This window comes from Alternaria hordeiaustralica, assembly GCF_023758085.1.
Source record: "Alternaria hordeiaustralica strain BMP 2776 chromosome Unknown scaffold_5, whole genome shotgun sequence".
NCBI lineage: Eukaryota > Fungi > Ascomycota > Dothideomycetes > Pleosporales > Pleosporaceae > Alternaria > Alternaria hordeiaustralica.
This window is the reverse complement of record NW_026056777.1, coordinates 1,494,406-1,512,533: the sequence shown is the minus strand read 5'-3', so window position 1 is coordinate 1,512,533 and position 18,128 is coordinate 1,494,406. Positions and strand designations below refer to the sequence as shown.

The window sequence follows — 18,128 nt, the reverse complement described above, 5'->3', positions numbered from 1 at the left end:
AGCGTTAGGGATATGGAAATTGGCAGGGTTTGGGAGACGGAGAGTGATGTGAGTTTGGACTGAGGGGGAAGGAGAGTGCTTGGTGAAGAGGGATCCACGAACAACGAGTTGCGGTCGCGTAGATTCGTACTTTTGAGTAAGCATAGCATAGCAGTGCGATGTGATGCCAGCTAGGACGTCCAGACAATGGCACAAATTCTCTTCACAAACGGTCTATAAACACATTTCTAACGGCCGTTACGCTTTTAGTAACCCCCCATCAGCCCGGTTTCTTTTACAGTCTGACCCACATCACGCCATACTCATCCCTCGAACATCTTCGTAGTACTAACGTTAATCCGACTCCACGCCTTCCCTGTCCTCAAAGCCTCTAGAAACTTCGCAGGCCAATAGATATGATACAAAACGAAAAAGGGCAGAGGGTCTTCGAACAAATACGTCCCATCCTTCCAACCGACAACATGACTCCAAAATGTCGCCAAGTCATTGAAAGCAGCCTGGAAGGTCGCGACGCCGAAAAGTAAATCAAGAAGCGGCAGGACAACAAAAGACACCAAGTCATGGCCGATCCAGTAATAGCTGTATGTCGGGGAGCGAGGGAAAACAGGACCAATTTTGTGTTTCGATGACAAGGGGTTAGGGCTGTTGAAAATGGAGAGGTAAGCTTCTGCCATTTCGGGAGTTTGCTCAAAGAGCACGACGGCCGTGTGGGCGCGCGGGTTGGATTCAATAGGGTAGAACTTGGCGGCTGCGCCTTTGTCGTCGTTCTCGACTAGGAAGTCGAAGCTTAGGTGGCCGGTGAAGCTTTCGCCGCCGTCCTTGCACACGCGCTCGGTAAAGCCAAGCATCTTCTTGCTGAGGGGCGACGAGGCAGGCAGCGGCTCGTAGTGCATGAGGAGTTCTAGGCTGGGACAGCTGGTGAAGGCTTTTACTTTTCCACGGATGACGAGGGCGTGCGTACAGTATTCGCTTCCTTTGATGAATTGCTGGAGCTGGAACGGGTTCTCTTTGGTGATGTTGAGCGAGTGGATGTATTGGGCTGTGGCGTCTGGGCTATTGAATGGCAGCAGCGTCATCATGTTGTTCCTGGCCTTGTCGTCCACACCGATGGGTTTCATGATGAACTGTCGTCTTGGTACCGTTCTTCCTGATTTCGTTGGCGTTCTGTGCAGCTCACCCATGAGCACATCGAGCGCTTCATGTGGGTTGGTGCAGCGGTGCGATTCCGGGATTGGGAGACCAAGCGACTCGATGTAGTCGATGAACTTGTCCTTTTCATGGAACTTTTCGACAACGTCTTCCCGGAACTGGATGGCTTCGAAATGGCGGCCTTGTTCTCTTGCTTGCTTCTCTGCTAGGCGGACGACTTGGCCATCTTCTACGGCTGCGACAACGCTGGAGCAACTGATCCATAGGTCCACTTTCTCGCGTTGGATGATCGAGAGAATGGAGTCAATGTATGGCTCTGCATCGTCGCCACTCGGTGTGTCCAGACAGTAGTACTTCGCAATAGCGCTGGAGAAGCGACCTGGCGATAAAGAAGAGATGTCGGCGCCAACGATGCGATGCGGTGTATGCTGCGACAGGTTGCGCGCAATCGTCAGCCCTTTGGTCATGGACACCCCAGTGACGAGGATAGTTTTCCGTCTTCGTGCCGCCGCCACATGCTGCTTATCCTCGGTCGAAAAGGTTGCGTTGTGCTGCCCATGGAGTCGCGACACTGCAAGACCAAGCAAGACCAGCGCTGCCGACACAGGCGCGCAAACAGCGCTCAGAGCCAGTAGAAGCACATTCTTCCACACATGGCTATAGTAAAACGGCACCACGGCATCCTTCTTTCCCTCTGCCATGTCTTCGCCGTTGCTGTTGATGGAAGAGAAGTGCTCGTGACCTCGGCACTTGTTCTCGCACAGTCTTCACCGTTCAGACGTTTCCCAACACACCACCAACGGCGTTACCTTATCAAAAAAAGGACCGAGAGAGGTCTCAACTATGCCCTTGCAAAAGCCTGCAAGCTGCGCTGCACTGCAATGCGGGCTGCAAGTAAGTAGGAATTAGCGGTGCAGACGGACGGCTCGTAGTCACGCAATGCGTTCATGCATAGGCGAGGTGATTGATGTGCGTGCGGCTACGTTCGCCCAGACAAAGCTGTTGGCCTGAGAAGGCTGGCTTTGCTCGCTAGTCTAGACGTCATCGTTACTTCACTCATGTACGACATTGTGGAACCCTAGACTCCATCCTGTCTGCGATCTGGTCGTAGTAGATCCTGTTTGCGATCTGGCCGCGATCGGCGGATGGGGGTTGAGGGGTTTGGGCGGCGGATGCAGGGCTCATGGTTATTTCCTCGACCGCGACGTGTCATGCCGTGGTCACAACATCACCACAGTCTGTCAATGTCGGCCTCGCAGAGATGCTTCGCAGAATTCATGAAACTATAGATTCATCTGTTTATGCCGTTTGTTTTTGCAAGCATTGAGGCATTGCTGGCACCTGTAGCTGGTAGCAGCCGGGTACCGTCGCCGCGCCGAGGCGCTCAGGACCCACCAGTACTGAAACTCGCGATTCATAAGATTACAACGCGTCATGTACCAAGTTATGATGCCTTCTTCTAGCCAACGCATCGTGTGATTTCGATGCCGTCCTGTGCTCGTCAGTAAATGCGCGTGAGAGACGGCCGGCGCTCCAACTCACAGGTACGCCCGTTGGCTCGTAGCTGTTTACCAGCTTGCTCTCGTACTTGAGATTCGGGTTGCCTTTGCTCTCGCTGAACTTGGCCTTGCCGTATCTCTTCTCGTACATCTTGACGTTGGTCTCAGCAATGCCGCTGAGGTTTGTCTGACCGCCCTCTCCAGCCTCCTTGACCTTCTCCTCAACGCTCGACCTGACATACTTCAAGTACGGCGGATTTCCGGGCTTGATGACATTGTCTGCTGCCAGCACGGAGCCTTTTGTGACCAGGCCAAGCTCCTCGCAGAGCTTCAGGTCTGTTGTGTAGGCAGGCTTGTAGTGGTCCAGGAACATGAGATCGACTTGCTTCAGTTGGCCCGATGCTGCCAGCCGCGCAATGCCTTCGTCGCTTGAGCCCACAATTACCTTTACAAGGTCGGTGAGGCCTGCAAGGTCGACCAAAGACATGATGACAGCCGCAAAGGCGGGATCGCGCTCGAAGCTGAAGTATCGCTCGCCGCCTGCTTTTCGTACAGCATCTGCGAAAAGAATACATGAATAGCCTACGTAGCCGCCGAGCTCGACCTACGTGCTGTTAGGGGTGTAATTCGAGTGCAGGGACATTCATACCATGGTTTTTGGCTTTACTTCCGCGATCAAGTCCGTGACAATGCGGCCCTTGTCCTCTCCCACATTCATGAGATACTTCTTTGTGCGTCCATACTCGTCAATGGCTGCCAGAACATGTTCTGGTGATCCTCGTATCTTCTCGATGTTGGGATGTGAATAGACGAAGTGCAGGAGCTCGATTTCGCGCCCATCGTCGAAAAACGCACCCTCCTCCTCTTGCGCTGCATATGCTTTGCTTTGATCAAAGCTGCCCATTGTTGCTGTTGTTCAATGGCAATCTGAAATTGTGCGGACAGTCGTAAGCTCGACGCGTCCGAGCTACCACAGTTGCCCCTCAACGCGTCCGGTCTAGTGCGGGGCTGTGATCAGTAATGACGAAATACATGCAGGAACATGTACGAGTGGCGCTTAGTCCATTCGACTGCTTTAGCACCCAATCTGCCTCCGTGGAGGCGTCTAGATGTCACTCCTTATGTTAGCACATTAGCAATCGACATCGCGCAAATTGCTTTTCCTGCAAAACCCCATTATTGAGGGTGGGATGCCAATGTAGGTGTGACGCCGTATCCTGCCTTTTCCATGCCACACTCCCGTGTACGCGTCAAAGCGCCCTTGGCACCGGTTGAGGCGAGTTCGCACTATGCCATGCGGATACGCGACGCTCATGTGGGGCGGTTCATTGGTGCATACACGGTCCTGTATAGTGTTGACGTTGAGTTGGGTGTGGCTGTCGTCAACGATCTAGAGCTCGCTGTGTCCGCTAACCGACTACGGAGCCACAAGGACTTGCCATGACAACGTACGCTTACCTCTACCAGGCAATATACCTCAACGATCCTGGATCCGCCAAACTCTATCTACCCGAAGCGGGAACTAGAATCGAAAAGATCTCGCTGAATGTCACAATTTTCCAGCTTGTCCCTGGACTGAGGGGTAAGAAAGTGCCGCTGTATGGCTACCGGTAGCGCACTATCAGCCCTGCGCACACACTGCACCTCTTCTGACTCGCTGGCAAATGGGGACTCTGCCACCATCTGCCACAGAGCGTCAGCAATCGAACGATGTGAATCCTGAAGTGGATATGAGGTGATTTCGATGGCTGCCCCGCAGTTGTATGTAGTGTATCTCATTCACTCCACCACGGGAGAGACTCCGTTGTTGGCACTAGATGGGTTCGCGGCTTGTGCTACGCCGAGTTCGTCCTTGGCCGAAGGCAAGTAGGATGGTTCTGCTGTGCCCAAGCCCGCAAAAACCCATGTTGCATGAGTAAAGTGCATATCCCATGTGCCGGAACCGGGTTTTACCGCTGGGAGGGCAATGTTGTTGAAGTCATTTCATCATGGCTGGCCAGTAGGAGCCTAGTTTGGCTCGAAGTGAAGTGGCACCAAGTCCAAACAACAAGGGATCCACGAGTGGCCGCATCATGAACGAGAATAATGCGTATGGTTGACGTTGTCTGGAGCGCTGCCGACCTTTGAGAGCCAATGGAGGCAGAGCGTGTACCGCGAGCTATGTGAGTAGTCCCAGACGATATCGGTCTGTCGCCATTTATATAGAGCAGTCCTGCGTACACTGACCCCGCAGAACTCAACGTATCTCATTCACACCTTTTCCACCTCTTTTCACCATGTCAGACCTCAAAGCTTCCGTTGTCGAGACCCAAAACGGCTTCCACGTCGAGGGATACGAGAAGATCGAATATGACTTCACCTTCCTCGATGGCGTCTTCAACCCTGCCAACAACAACCTGGCCAAGTGCTACGAGCGTTGGGGCCGCTGCCTGGCTGTCATGGATCTTAACATCTACAACGTCTATGGCGATGAGATGCAAAAGTACTTCGACCACTACAACCTGCCCCTGACGATCCACAAGACCATGATCGGCGAAAAGGCCAAGTCCATGGAGACTCTCCTAAGCATCGTTGACTCGATGACCGACTTTGGCATCATCCGAAAGGAGCCCGTCCTTGTCGTGGTATGTTCTCCACCCCGAATGAGGTGTTGCAGAATGCTGACCTATCGCAGGGTGGTGGTTTGGTGACTGACGTTGCTGGGTAAAAAATAGCTCTAAGGCACTCTGGCCTGACTGCGCTGTAGGAATGGAGTTAACTCGTGACCTAGATTTGCTTGCGCGGCATACCGAAGAAATACCAACTTCATCCGTATCCCAACTACCGTCATTGGCCTGATCGATGCCAGTGTCAGCATCAAGGTCGCCGTCAACTACGGCAACTACAAGAACCGTCTCGGAGCGTACCACGCCCCGATGCACACATTCCTCGACTTCTCTTTCTTGAAGACCCTGCCAGAGGGCCAAGTACGAAACGGTTTCGCAGAGTTGATCAAGATTTCGACCTGCGCCCACAAGCCAACATTTGACCTGCTGGACAAGTACTGCGAGAAGCTAATCACTTCTCGGTTCGGTCGTGAGGGCAACGACAAGGAGGTTCTCCAGGCAGCGGATGAGATCAACCGTGCTGGTATCCACGAGATGTTGAAGCTCGAGACGCCCAACCTCCACGAGATCGGTCTCGACCGTGTCATTGCCTACGGCCACACCTGGAGTCCGCTCCACGAAGTAATGTTACCGCACCCTAAGCACGTTGCCTTTGCTGACTCTTCCGAAGCTTTCACCCAAGGTTCCGCTCCGTCACGGACATGCCATCTCCATCGACATGGCCTACTCGGCGACATTGGCAAACCAGCGCGGTCTCCTCAGCGACGAGGAGCACAGGAGGCTGTTGAACCTGTTCTCCAGGGCTGGTCTGTCCATGGACCACGAGCTGTTCGACGAGGACATGCTCGACAAGGCCACCAAGGCTATCCTGAAGACTCGTGACGGTCTGCTCCGTGCTGCCGTGCCCAACCCTATCGGTACTTGCGTGTTCCTGAACGACGTCTCTCCCGAGGAGATGAACAAGGCTCTGCGACGACACAAGGAGCTGATGAAGGAGTACCCTCGTGAGGGCGCCGGTCTCGACGCCTTTGTCGATGCCTCCGACACTGGATATACCATGAACGACAAGCCCATCGAGGATGCTATGCACGAGTCGAAGAAGACCATGAACGGCATGAGCAACGGCGCGGTCAACGGTACTGCCAAGGGCCAGGCGAACGGTCCTCCCCAGGGTCTCCAGGAGGTCATGGCCAACGGGTACGAGAACGGATACAAGAACTAGGCGCGACATAGCTGCGAATAAGTCCGACTAGGCAAGCGCATGTCCGACGGTTGCGATGACTAGAATGTGAAAGCGGTTGTTTGAAGCGGCGGCACTGTCTCCAGGCCGCAGTGGTGGATCGCGACATGCTTCAAGCTCATCAGCTTCCCCAAAATGAAAAAAACAATTCACTCTACACAATACTCTATGGCCTTTGACTCCGTGAAACATGTTGTGGCCCGTGGGACGGGTGAGTGCGCGGCGGTGTCGATGTGTGCAGTCGAATGAAGTGGGCACTGAAGATACGTTACGCGGTTCTCGATTGAATGTTGCGGTTGCGCCATGGTCTTTTCTGCAGCATCATGCCGTCGCCAGTGTTGGTGTTGGTGGGCCGCACGCCTCGTCGCCCTCGTCGCTGTTGCCGCTCCATCGCACGGTGGTGCCCGTGCCCGGAAAACCCTTCTGCCCGTGCACCGGCTTGGCGCCCCCACACGTCAGTATAAAAACTCTGCGCCCCTCGTCCTCCTTTGTCGCTCCTTGATCAAAAAATACAAACGATCCCAGCCACGACTATCAGAACATCTCTGTCTTTTAGTTGCCAGTCACTACGGTGGCGTGGGATCGGAGAGCGATACTCCTGTAGGAAGCTGCTTTCTCGTTGGGTCGTCTTCAGTGATGGCGATGAGTCTGCGGTGTCGATTTATTTGGAGGACATACCCATGTCTCGTGCATGCGTTATGAGTGTGATGTACTTGTCAGTCTGTCATGGTTGCTCTGACTCTTTGATTCCATGGCTCGTCGTTGTTGGATTCGTGACCTTTAGCCCTATGTCATCGTGCACGGAGTTGGCGAAGAGGTCTGCAAGGTTCAGAAGCAAGAAAGAGACAGAGCACGACACGGAAGTCATTAATGTCAATTGACTATTTGTCGTCGTTATCTATCATGCCCGAGTGTCATGATCGTAATGGCACCCGTTTGCTGTGCATAAATCATCTGGTAGAATGGTCTAGCCTCGGCTGACCCATGGCCTTCTATGGGATCGCAACCTTTACGTCGTCTTCGTACTCCACGTCTTTGATGCCATCCTTTGTTATGACCTTGACCAGTACGCCCTTGAAATCGATTGGAAGACGTCGCTTCAGCTCCTCGGTGCACATACGCAGGATCTTCATGCCTTGTTCGTAGTCGATGTCAGGATGGTGATGCTTGTCGAGCAGAGAGAGGCAGTAGTACCTGGCAGTACCGTGTTAGCATGGGCCTGAACGTGCGAGAGGTGCTGCATTGGAGAGGGCAGCGGGTGGGACGTACTGTGCGTATCCATGTGCGGCGTATGGGAGCGGTGCTTGACTCGCCAAGTAGTCGATCCAGTAGAGAGTTGGCTTGTCGGCAATCGTGTCGTATCCACCCAGGAGCAAGTTGACCGTGTACGGTTTTCTTGATCGCAGCGCCGACGCCAGTTCTCCTCGGACGAAGTTGGCAGTTGCAGCGGGTGACAGCTCCATGTTGTTGCGCATCGAGTATAATTGTACGTTTGCCTGGATGTATTCGGCGAATTGGACTGCACCACCGTCAGCTACCGCTAGTCGCCGTGGCCGCTCCTGTCATACCCGTATCGCCGGCTTCTCCAGAGAATGCCATCAGCGTGTGTGTGTTGAGTACTCGGGTCTTGTCGTCAGACGCCTTGAGGATGGTGGCGCCACGCATGGCGGCTTTGGAGGCGGCGATGAGGGTAAAGTCCTTGCCGGTGATTCCTAGCAAGACCTCCCTGTGCAAGAGTCAGTATCCAGATAGCGCGTCTTGTGAACGACGTACATGGTGATGAGCTTGGGGTGGTGGCTGTGGGGAGGGAAGGCGACTGTCGTCGGGCGTGGACAGGCGGGCGGGGAGGCGTAAGATCAGGTAACGTCAGCGTCCGGATCCACGGTCGTGGTGGTTCAGCGGCAAGGACCGTTTGGTGTGGTTATAGCTGTGGTGGTGTTGACGCCGCACGCGAAGGCAGCTCCCAGCGTCGCGGCTGCCGTACACATGAAGCTTGGGCCAGCTCGGCCTTGGCAGGACTGGACTCGTCGCGCACCCGCTGTGCCCATATGTCGCCTGCACAGTCGCAACGTCTACAGTGAACTGCTCGAATACAAGCCACGGCTACGTGTGCTTGAGCTTTTCCTCCGCCGCCCTTCAGATGATACACAGACGGCCGCGCATGACTTTACCGGTACCCCCGAGGCACCATGAAACCTGTGACAGACGCGGCAGGTCGGTCTTCTGTAGAACAGAGAGGAGTGTACAATGTATTAATATTCTATATAGAGAGAGGAACCCCTAGTATATATAGTAGAGAGGTAATACTAGTAAGTAAATATATAGTAAATAGGTAGATTATATATATAAATACTTAACTAACAGCCTCTTTAAATCTTAACTTAGAATATACGCTATTTATATAATAAGAGATACCTAGAGTACTATAAATAGTATTAAACTTTATAGAGTCTAACGCTTTTATAAGTATATTAGCTAAATTTATCTTACTACTAATCTATATAATAGTAATATTGCTATTATAAATATATTTATAAAGAAAATAGTAATAAATATTAATATATTTACTATATTAATAGAACTTAGAATTCTTTAATAGCTTAATAGTAGACTTATTATTAATATAAATAGAAATATTATTAAAATAAAAACCTATATATAAGTTATTAATAAATTCTTTAATTTATAATACTTTTTTAACTATTTTAGAGAGAGCTATATATTTAGCTTTATATATAGAAAAAGTAGTAACTTTCTAAATATCTAAAGACTATAATACTAGTTCTTTAGTAAGAGTAAAAATATATTCTATAGTAAAGTAATAAGTATTAAGATAACTAGCCTAGTTAGAGTTATAGTAGCTAAGTAGCTAAGTATTACTTTTATAATAGATAATATTTATATTAGTAGTATACTATACGTATATATAAGCGCGTGTAAAAGTATTAAAGTAAATTTAGTTAAAGTTAGTATTATACTAGCTATAAAGAGAAGTAGTATATATAAGGTTAATTTATATTATAGTAGAGAGGTAATTAAGTAAACTAAATTTCTAAAGGTACTTCTTATAAAATTATACTTTAGTAATAGTATTTTTTTTTTAATAGAGCTTATTATAATAGTTATAAGAAGTCTATATAAATAAAAAGTTATAGAAACTAAAATAGTCTAGTAGATATTAAATATACTTAGCTTAATAAATCTTAATAGTACTCTATATATATTTAATATATATACTAAAGTAAAGAGTATTAGAATTTTTAGATATAATTATAAATAACTTAGATAGTTTTTTATAAAAATTATAGATAAGTATATAGCTAGTAGTATATATATAAATATTATTAATATATATAGAGATAATAAGTACTTTAGTAGTATAAATATAAATATATAGGTTAAAGATATTATAGATTAAATCTATAACTCTATCTAATTAGGTCTAGCGTAGTATAAGCAAGAAATATTAAAACCTTATATATACAGCTATTTATTTAATAACGTAGTATCTTATAAGTAATATAATTTTATTCTATATACCTATTACACTATACTACGTTTAAAGTCTATCTATACCTAGACTCTATACTCTACTCTATTAAGTTATATTATAATTAGTTATAATAATAATAATAACTACGTATAACTTATATACACTAAAGAAGCTCTAATACTATTATAGTAATTGCGCTTAAGCGTATAAATTAGATATATATACTCTTTTAAGAACAACGCTATTAAGGCGTAGTACTAGTAATAATAAGTTAGTAAAGCTCTACTATATAACTATAGAGTAGAACTTATAAGCTAGTTAGTTAAGTACTACTAAAAGTATACTAAAGCACTAGAGCTGCAAAGATATAAGAAAGGCCTAAAGAAGTCTACTAGAAGCCTACTACTATAATAGTTAGAATTTATTAATAGAGAATATTATAGAAGTGTTAGGCTTAGTTATATAAATAATATTAGATTATAGAGTTAGTAAAGAACTAGCTTATTCTACTAGTAAATAAGAAGGTAGTAAATACTTAAGTAAGTAGACGTAGTATACGCAGTTAATAATATAACTCTATAATATCTATCTATATTCTATATATATATATATAGGTTATTACTATATTAGACTTTAACGCTCTAGGCGCTTTCTCTATAAGCTTTAGCTTTAGTAAAGACGCTAGCTAATTCTAGACTATTATAGGTAACACCTAAGAAAGTATAAAACCTCTACTATAGCTACTAATATATAATTAGTAACGTAAGAGCTTAATTTTTCTACTTCTACTAACTATAGACACTAAGTCTAGATAGTAACGCAAGAGCTTCTTCTAAGTATTCTATCTATAACTTTTCTATCTATTAGAATTAGATAGTAGTTACAAAAAGCCTAATATTCTAGATAATAATAATAAGTATATCTATATTAAGATTAGTAACGTTACTATAGAAGTATTATAGAATAACTTATATAAAGTACGTATTCTCTTCTATAATAGTAACGCTAAGCTCTATAACTAAGTTAAGTTATAATAATATAATAACTCTACTAATAATAGTAAAACTAATATTACTTTATTTATAATCTAGGTAGGTTAAGACTACTCTAATAATAATAGTATATATTATAGTATAACTATCTCTACTATTACTAATATAGAGAACTTCTATAAATAAGTAGTAGACTAGCTCTATAACTAGCACTTCTACGTTACTAGACTTCTTACTATCTTATATAATACTATCTATACTATTAAGCTTAAGAACTAGCGTATTAAAAAGCTTTCTAATACTATTAATTAGTTCTAGACTATTAATAGATATTGTAGAACGCACCTCTAGATACTTCTTAAGAGTATAGCACGTAATTATACTAGTATAGATTAAGATAAGCTCTTAGAAGCTTTACTACTTAAAAGAGCTTTCTAAGTAAGCTTATAATATAATAATTTATTTTCTATTTATTTCTATACTTTTAGATATAATAGTTATAAGCCTAGCGCTTTAAAAAGATAATATAGTTCTATATTTATATACTTAAGACGTAAGGCGTTTAATAGAGTATAGTAATACTAATCTTATTACTAATCTTTACGCTTTTATAGAAGTACTACTCTATTACTTATAATAAGTAACTTTATAATAATCTTTATAAAAGCTTTTACGCTTACTAACTTAGCGTATTAGCTTAAGTAGTTTACCTAGTTTAAATTTTATGCTTTAAGTAGAGAAATTTAGGCTAATATTAACTCTAACGCTAAAACAGCTACTTCTATTTAGATAAGTATTCTAACTACTCTAGAGCTAGTAGTAATTATATAGAACGCTTTAGTTAATAAGCTCTACGCTAATAAGTATAACCTATCTATTACAAAGTATAAGATATAAGTAATAGAATAGTAGTTAAAGAGTACTTATATAGAGTATCTTTAGAACTAAGTTAATTAAACTATTAGTCTAAAGCTTCTAGCTTTTACTATACTCTCTATCTCTATAGAGAAAGAGGCTATATTATAAGTACTTATTAAATACCTTAAGTTTATACTTTCTCTAGAGAAGAACTATACTAAAAATCTTATACGCTTATAGTATAGAGTATACTTCTAGAAAGTGTAATAAGAACGTATTAACGCTAAGCGCTAGTAATAGAAATACCTTTATATTCTAGCCTAAGTTAAAGTGTATAAACTTACTAAAGTTAATAATACGCTTACTATCTAAAACTATTTAGAAGTAATTAGCGTTAGGCTTACTCTAGAATAGAAGCGCTTTATATAGTAGAACTTTATTAAAGCTCTTACTATTAGTAGAACTTAGGTTACTCTTAAATAAGTATTAAAAATTTTTACTACGCTAATCTAAAAGTATACTACTTACTCTACTAGTAGAGGTAGTGTGTTTACTATTATAGAAGTACTATAATAAGCTTCTAGTAAAAATAACTTATTCTAGAAGTTTAAGAAGAATTATCTATATAAATAGCACTATAAGTAGTCTACTACTATATATAAGCGTTTAGAAATAGCGCTTATAGGTAAACTTCTAAAGCTTTCTAATAAAGCTAAGGCTAAGATTACTACTAAGCTTAAAGACTTAAAGTATAATAGCTTATAGAGAGCTTTTAATAAGAAGAGATAGACTACTCTATAGTAAGTATAGATTAAGAGCCTAAACTCTATCTACTTAGAGTTAATTTAAGTAATACTTATTAACTCTACTCTTATTATAAGTTAGCTAAGTATTAGTAGTATATACTCTACTATAGACTTTAACGTCTACCTACTTTTTATAAGTACTATCTTAGATAATAGAGTAGTAGTATATCTTATTAATAATATATCTCTACTTAAGCTAAAGACCTTTATAAAAGTATACAAATTCTACACTATAGAAGTAGAAAGCTTCTTTTTCTAGGTACTTAGATATAGTATATAAAGAATTAGAAACGCTTTAACTAGAAAAAAAGAACTATATATAGAGAACTTTATTCTAATAAGTATAGCGCTTATAGAGAGTTTTTATATTAATATTATTTTAGAAGCAGCTCTTAATAAAGCTAGACTATAGTACCTAGAGTTAGACTTAATACTTTGTATAGAAACGCTTACTAATAACTTTATACTAGTAAAGCTTAAGAGAGAGTATAAGCTTATATTTATTAAATATAATTTTTTAAAGTTTTACCTAACTATAATAAGTATAACTAATAACTAGCGCTTATAATAATTCTAGAAAAGCCTTTCTTAGTCTAATATAGAGAAGCTTTAGCACGTAAGAGTAAGCTATCTAGGTCTAGAAGCGCTCTAAGCTCTTATTAAGAATATATATAATATACGTATTAAAGAGATAAGCTAAAGTAAGTATAAGTATTGCGCTATTACTTATATAAGATAGCGTATCTCTAGGTAACTATATAAGAAAGCTCTAAGACCTTATTAGAGAATCTTGTAGAATCTTTTTAACTTTTCTACTAGTTATAATAGAAAGCTCTAGATTATAGTACTTAAAGATAATTATAGTAGTAAGATCTATTAATATACTCTCTAAGCTAAAACGCTTATAAAGATTATAAAAGTCTTTTATAACTTTATAAGCTTTCTTATAGCTTAGTATAAGCTTAATATCTATATTATTATCTAAGATAATAATATTGCAACGCTACCTTAGAGAGATAAATTATACTTTAAGATATAGGCTAAAGAGTAGAGTATTATTATAGAGCGCACCTCTATCTATACTTATAAACTAAATAAAGAAGTAAAGAGAGTAGGTTAGAAGATAATTACTAAGTCTATTAAGATAAGAGTTAGTGCAAATCTTTCTAAAAAGCTCTAGCTAGATATTATAGAAGTAGCGACCTAGCTATATAATATAAGCTTATTATATACTTATAATCTTTTAGTATCTAATACTATACTTAACGCATAGTATATAGAGTATAGTAAGAAGGTCTATACTATTATAGCTAATCTTTACCTAGATTAGAGCACTATCTACGTCTATAGCTATAGAGCTTACCTACTTAATAGAGAGTAAGTAGCTAGATAAGATAAGTATAACTTTAAAGTTATACTAAAAGACTATATTAGATACCTAGTAGAATACAAAGCGTCTAATATTTATAGAATATAGGTTCTAAAGCTTAATTAAATAATTATAATAAGAAATATAAGCTTTAATAAGAAGCTTTTCTATAAAAGTAGCACTAAAAGTAGCTAGAAGTACTTAGTAGAAGAGCTTATATATATTATTAATCTTCTATATAAAGATAAGCTATATAATATAGAAAAAGCGTATAAAAATATCTTTAACTAGCTCTGCGCTATAGTAGATAAAATATAAGACTAGTATACTTCTAAAAACTCTATCTAGAAGCTAGAAAGTAGTGTATTATAGCTTACTATTAAATAGGCTAGCTAGCCTAATTAATAAGTAGTATATAATATATCTTCTATATAAGTAGAAAGCTTAGCTAGCTAACTACTAGAAATCTATATAGACTCTTAAGAGTATACTAGCCTATTTACTCTAGAGTAAATACTAGAGCCTAAAGCGTACTAGACTATAAGGTCTAGTTAGAAGTATAATAGTAACGCTTAGAAAGTACACTAAACTAGAGAAGAGCGTTTACTAGTACTAAGTAATAAATAGCTTTCTAATATAGAAAGCTTTTATTAAAATAAGGTATATAGTGCTTATTAGAATAGAGTGCTACTAAGTATACTATATTTCTACGCACGCTCTACGTTTAGAACTTCTCTAGAATAAGGTAAAATAGAACTACTACCTACTTCTAGACTAACACGCTAGAGGCGTAATTATAGAGAACTAATATAATTAAGCTCTAGAATTAGAGAGTAACGTAAAAGCTTAGAAGTAGAAGAACTAGAAGTTTATTTACTATATAATCTATAGAATAGTATATAAGATAATAACCTTTTAAATAGTCTTCTCTAATACTTATATAAAGTAGAAGAAGACTAGAAAAAGCTTATAATAGTCTACTTAATTATAGTAGCTATAATCTTAGGTAATATACTTTTATAGAAGTATAAGCTATCTAAACGCGTATACTATAATTAACTACTTTAGCTTCTAAAGAAGTACAAGAATCTTAGTAATTATCTATATAGTAAGCTTTTCTATAAAGCCTATAAGAAAGAGATTAATACACTTTATAGAGTAGGTACCTAGAAGAAAATTAAGCGCTCTTTAGTATAAGAACGCCTACTTCTACTAAAGTAGGTATTTATATATAAGATTAATTAGAATAGCTACTTTATTAAGTATAAAGCTTACGTAGTAGTAAGAGAAGATCTATAAGTAATTAATTCTATATACTCTACGTATATAGTAATACTTACCTTACGCTCTTTTAGAATAGTAATAGTAATAGTAGCTAAGTTTAACCTAGAGATTCTTTAGTTTAATATTATAGAAGCATTTCTTTATACGTACTAAGAGCACTAGCTAGTTATAGTATATAATATACTAGATAGCTTTAAGAAGCCTAGTAAGTGTATAAAGCTTAAGTATACTCTCTATAGACTAAAGAACTCTCTACTACTCTAGTATAAAGAGCTTTTATATATAGTAAAGAAAGTAAGTCTTATTACTTCTAAAGAAAAGCCTTATCTCTTCTTTAATAAATAAAGAAAGATCTTTCTACTCTTCTACGTTAATAATATACTACTTATATATTACTACACTACTTATTAAGAAGCTTTACAAGTTACTAATATAATAAAAGTAGTATATAATCTAGAAGAGAAAGGCCTAGTTAAATAGTTTCTAGAAGTAAGAGTATTACGTAATTACGCTACTTATACTATAACGCTTGTATATAATAAGTATTTAGATAAGCTTACTAAGAAGTTTAACTTAGAAAGTACTTCTTTAAGCTCTACTATACTACTTCTAAGCTAAGAGCTTATAAAGTTAATAGATAAAGTAAATAAGAAAGTAGTTAAAGACTACTAAGAGTGTATTAGATTACTACTCTATATAGCTATTATACTATAGCCTAATATAGTATACGCTGTCTTAAAGCTTTTACACTTTCTTATAAACCTAAGTAAAGAGTATATTAAAGTAGTTAACTAAGTAATTATATACTTATATAAGACTTACTATTAGGCTATCTACTATAGAGCGCACTCTAGAGTAAAGCTTATAATTTATAGTAACACTTTTTTTATAGATAATCTAGAGACTAAGCGCTCTTTATAAGGCTACCTTATTATACTCTTTAGAGATACTATTATTTAGAAAGTAGTATAATAAGTAACTATAATAACTTTAACTATAGAAGTAGAGCTTCTTACTTTTAAGTATATTAGTAAAGAAGTAATAGCTTTTAAGAGGCTGTTTTAGAAGCTTACGCTTACCTTAGAAGTAGCGTAGATAATTTTCTATAATAACTAGTAGACTATATACTTAGTAGTTAGCGCTAATAAGTATATAATAATACGCCTTAGATATGTTAATATCTAAAATATATAGCTAAGGTAAGAGTATACTAAAGAGTCTTTTAGAGTTAAGTACCTAGAGACTAAGAGTATACTAGCTAATAGGCTTACTAAAAATCTATTAGTTTAGTAATTTACCTACTTTAAAAAGTAGTTAAATATAAAAAATATTAAATTATTAGTAGTATTATAAAGCTTATAAGGTATAAAAGAGTTTTTAGCTACTCTTCTTAGAGAGTAGTAGAAAGTGTATTTTAAGCGTAGCCTCTTTTATAAGCCTATAGAAAACTACTTATTAGAAAAGGCTTTTATTAAAGTATACACTTTAAAGAGCGTAGTAAGATAAGAAAGTATATATCTAGAACTATAATTAAAGTAATACTTCTTTAGTTATCTAAGCGCAAAGTTAGAAGAGCACTACTAGTTATTAGTAGCATTCTTATAAGCTTAGAGATACTTAAACTCTAAGGCAAAGAACTAAAAGAGTATAACTTTCTTTACAGATATAAATATATAACTAAGCTTAGTAGTAATACTTTTATAAGTAACTATAATAGTATTATTAGTAATAGTCTTAGAAGATACTCTTCTATTATTATTATTAGAGAGCGCTGCACTATTATTTATAGTTTTATTATAGTTAACCTACTTAACTACTAGATAAAGTTCTATAAAGCTTATTAGCACTAAGAAGTTAGAGTACTAGAATAAAACTTACTAGAAGAGTGCTACTTAGAAGCAAAAGCGTTATTAGTTTTATTATTAAAGTTAGATTAAGACTACTTAATACTAGAAGTATTCTTAGACTTATTAGTATTATACTCTACCTTTAAGATATTAAAGCTCTACTTCTTACTACGCCTCTAGATTATATAGCTATACTTAAGGCACTACTTAAAAGTAGTATTATAGTTATAAATAAGCTTATAAAAGTAAGAGTTCTTAATATTAAGTAGATAACTAGTCTTTAGGTTCTACTCTATAGTGTAAAACTAATTAACTATACGCTTAGTAACTTTCTTTATATACTTAGGTCTAAAAAAAAGTTAGTAAAGCTTTTTAAGCTTAAAAAAAAGTATATATATATATTATTATATCTATAATTACTAATAGTACTAGTAAGGTAGTGCTTAGACTTCTTACTCTTATTAATACTTACGTAGTTTTTGTAGAGAGAGTTAGTAGCTTTTCTAGTACTTATAGACTAGAAGTATTAGAGGTACACTATCTTATAGAGCTTACTAGTAGTAATAAAAATAGGCTTCTTAGAGCTGCGCTTACGTATAGACTTAGTTACTAAAGCTCTATTATTCTTATTATTAGAATCTTTATTAAGCGCATACTTCTTACTATTATACTTTTTATTATTATACTTATTAGAAGAATTAGTAATATCTAAACTATTAGACTAGATAGAAAGCTCTAGATTAAATAGAGAGCTCTCTATACTACTTATAATAATAAAAAAATACTACTTCTTCTTAAGAGTAAAGCTAGAGAAAGATAAAGTATTATAAATAGTACTACTCTTTTAAGAAATAAGAAGCTTATCTAAAGCTTTAGTAGAAAGCTTAGAAGCGTTAGAAGAGATAGTAGTAGAATTCTTAGAAGTAGAGCTTTTAGAACCTAAAGAACCTAAGAATAAAATATTAGAATAAGTATTACTAGTAGC

The 18,128-nt window shown here is 38.9% G+C and overlaps 4 protein-coding genes across 4 annotated transcripts; 1 reads left to right on the top strand and 3 right to left on the bottom strand.

Annotated features, from left to right (window-relative positions):
- Positions 1-302: 302 nt before the first annotated feature.
- On the bottom strand, positions 303-1,850 carry J4E84_003827 (uncharacterized protein; the record flags this gene model as incomplete). The annotated part of the gene is made up of 1 exon (XM_049386436.1): positions 303-1,850. The coding sequence occupies one exon, from the start codon at positions 1,848-1,850 to the stop codon at positions 303-305; it is 1,548 nt and encodes a 515-aa protein (XP_049246285.1).
- Positions 1,851-2,608: 758 nt separating this feature from the next.
- J4E84_003826 (uncharacterized protein) lies at positions 2,609-3,552 on the bottom strand (the record flags this gene model as incomplete). The annotated part of the gene is made up of 3 exons (XM_049386435.1): positions 2,609-2,641; positions 2,692-3,252; positions 3,298-3,552. 3 exons carry the CDS (start codon positions 3,550-3,552, stop codon positions 2,609-2,611), a joined length of 849 nt encoding a protein of 282 aa, XP_049246284.1.
- A 1,372-nt stretch (positions 3,553-4,924) lies between these two features.
- J4E84_003825 (uncharacterized protein) lies at positions 4,925-6,476 on the top strand (the record flags this gene model as incomplete). The annotated part of the gene is made up of 4 exons (XM_049386434.1): positions 4,925-5,272; positions 5,323-5,351; positions 5,419-5,875; positions 5,925-6,476. The coding sequence occupies 4 exons, from the start codon at positions 4,925-4,927 to the stop codon at positions 6,474-6,476; spliced, it is 1,386 nt and encodes a 461-aa protein (XP_049246283.1).
- A 1,010-nt stretch (positions 6,477-7,486) lies between these two features.
- Positions 7,487-8,542, bottom strand: PCB4 (putative proteasome subunit beta type-4; the record flags this gene model as incomplete). Its single annotated transcript, XM_049386433.1, has 5 exons — positions 7,487-7,688; positions 7,764-8,013; positions 8,063-8,220; positions 8,268-8,310; positions 8,530-8,542. The coding sequence occupies 5 exons, from the start codon at positions 8,540-8,542 to the stop codon at positions 7,487-7,489; spliced, it is 666 nt and encodes a 221-aa protein (XP_049246282.1).
- Positions 8,543-18,128: the final 9,586 nt, after the last annotated feature.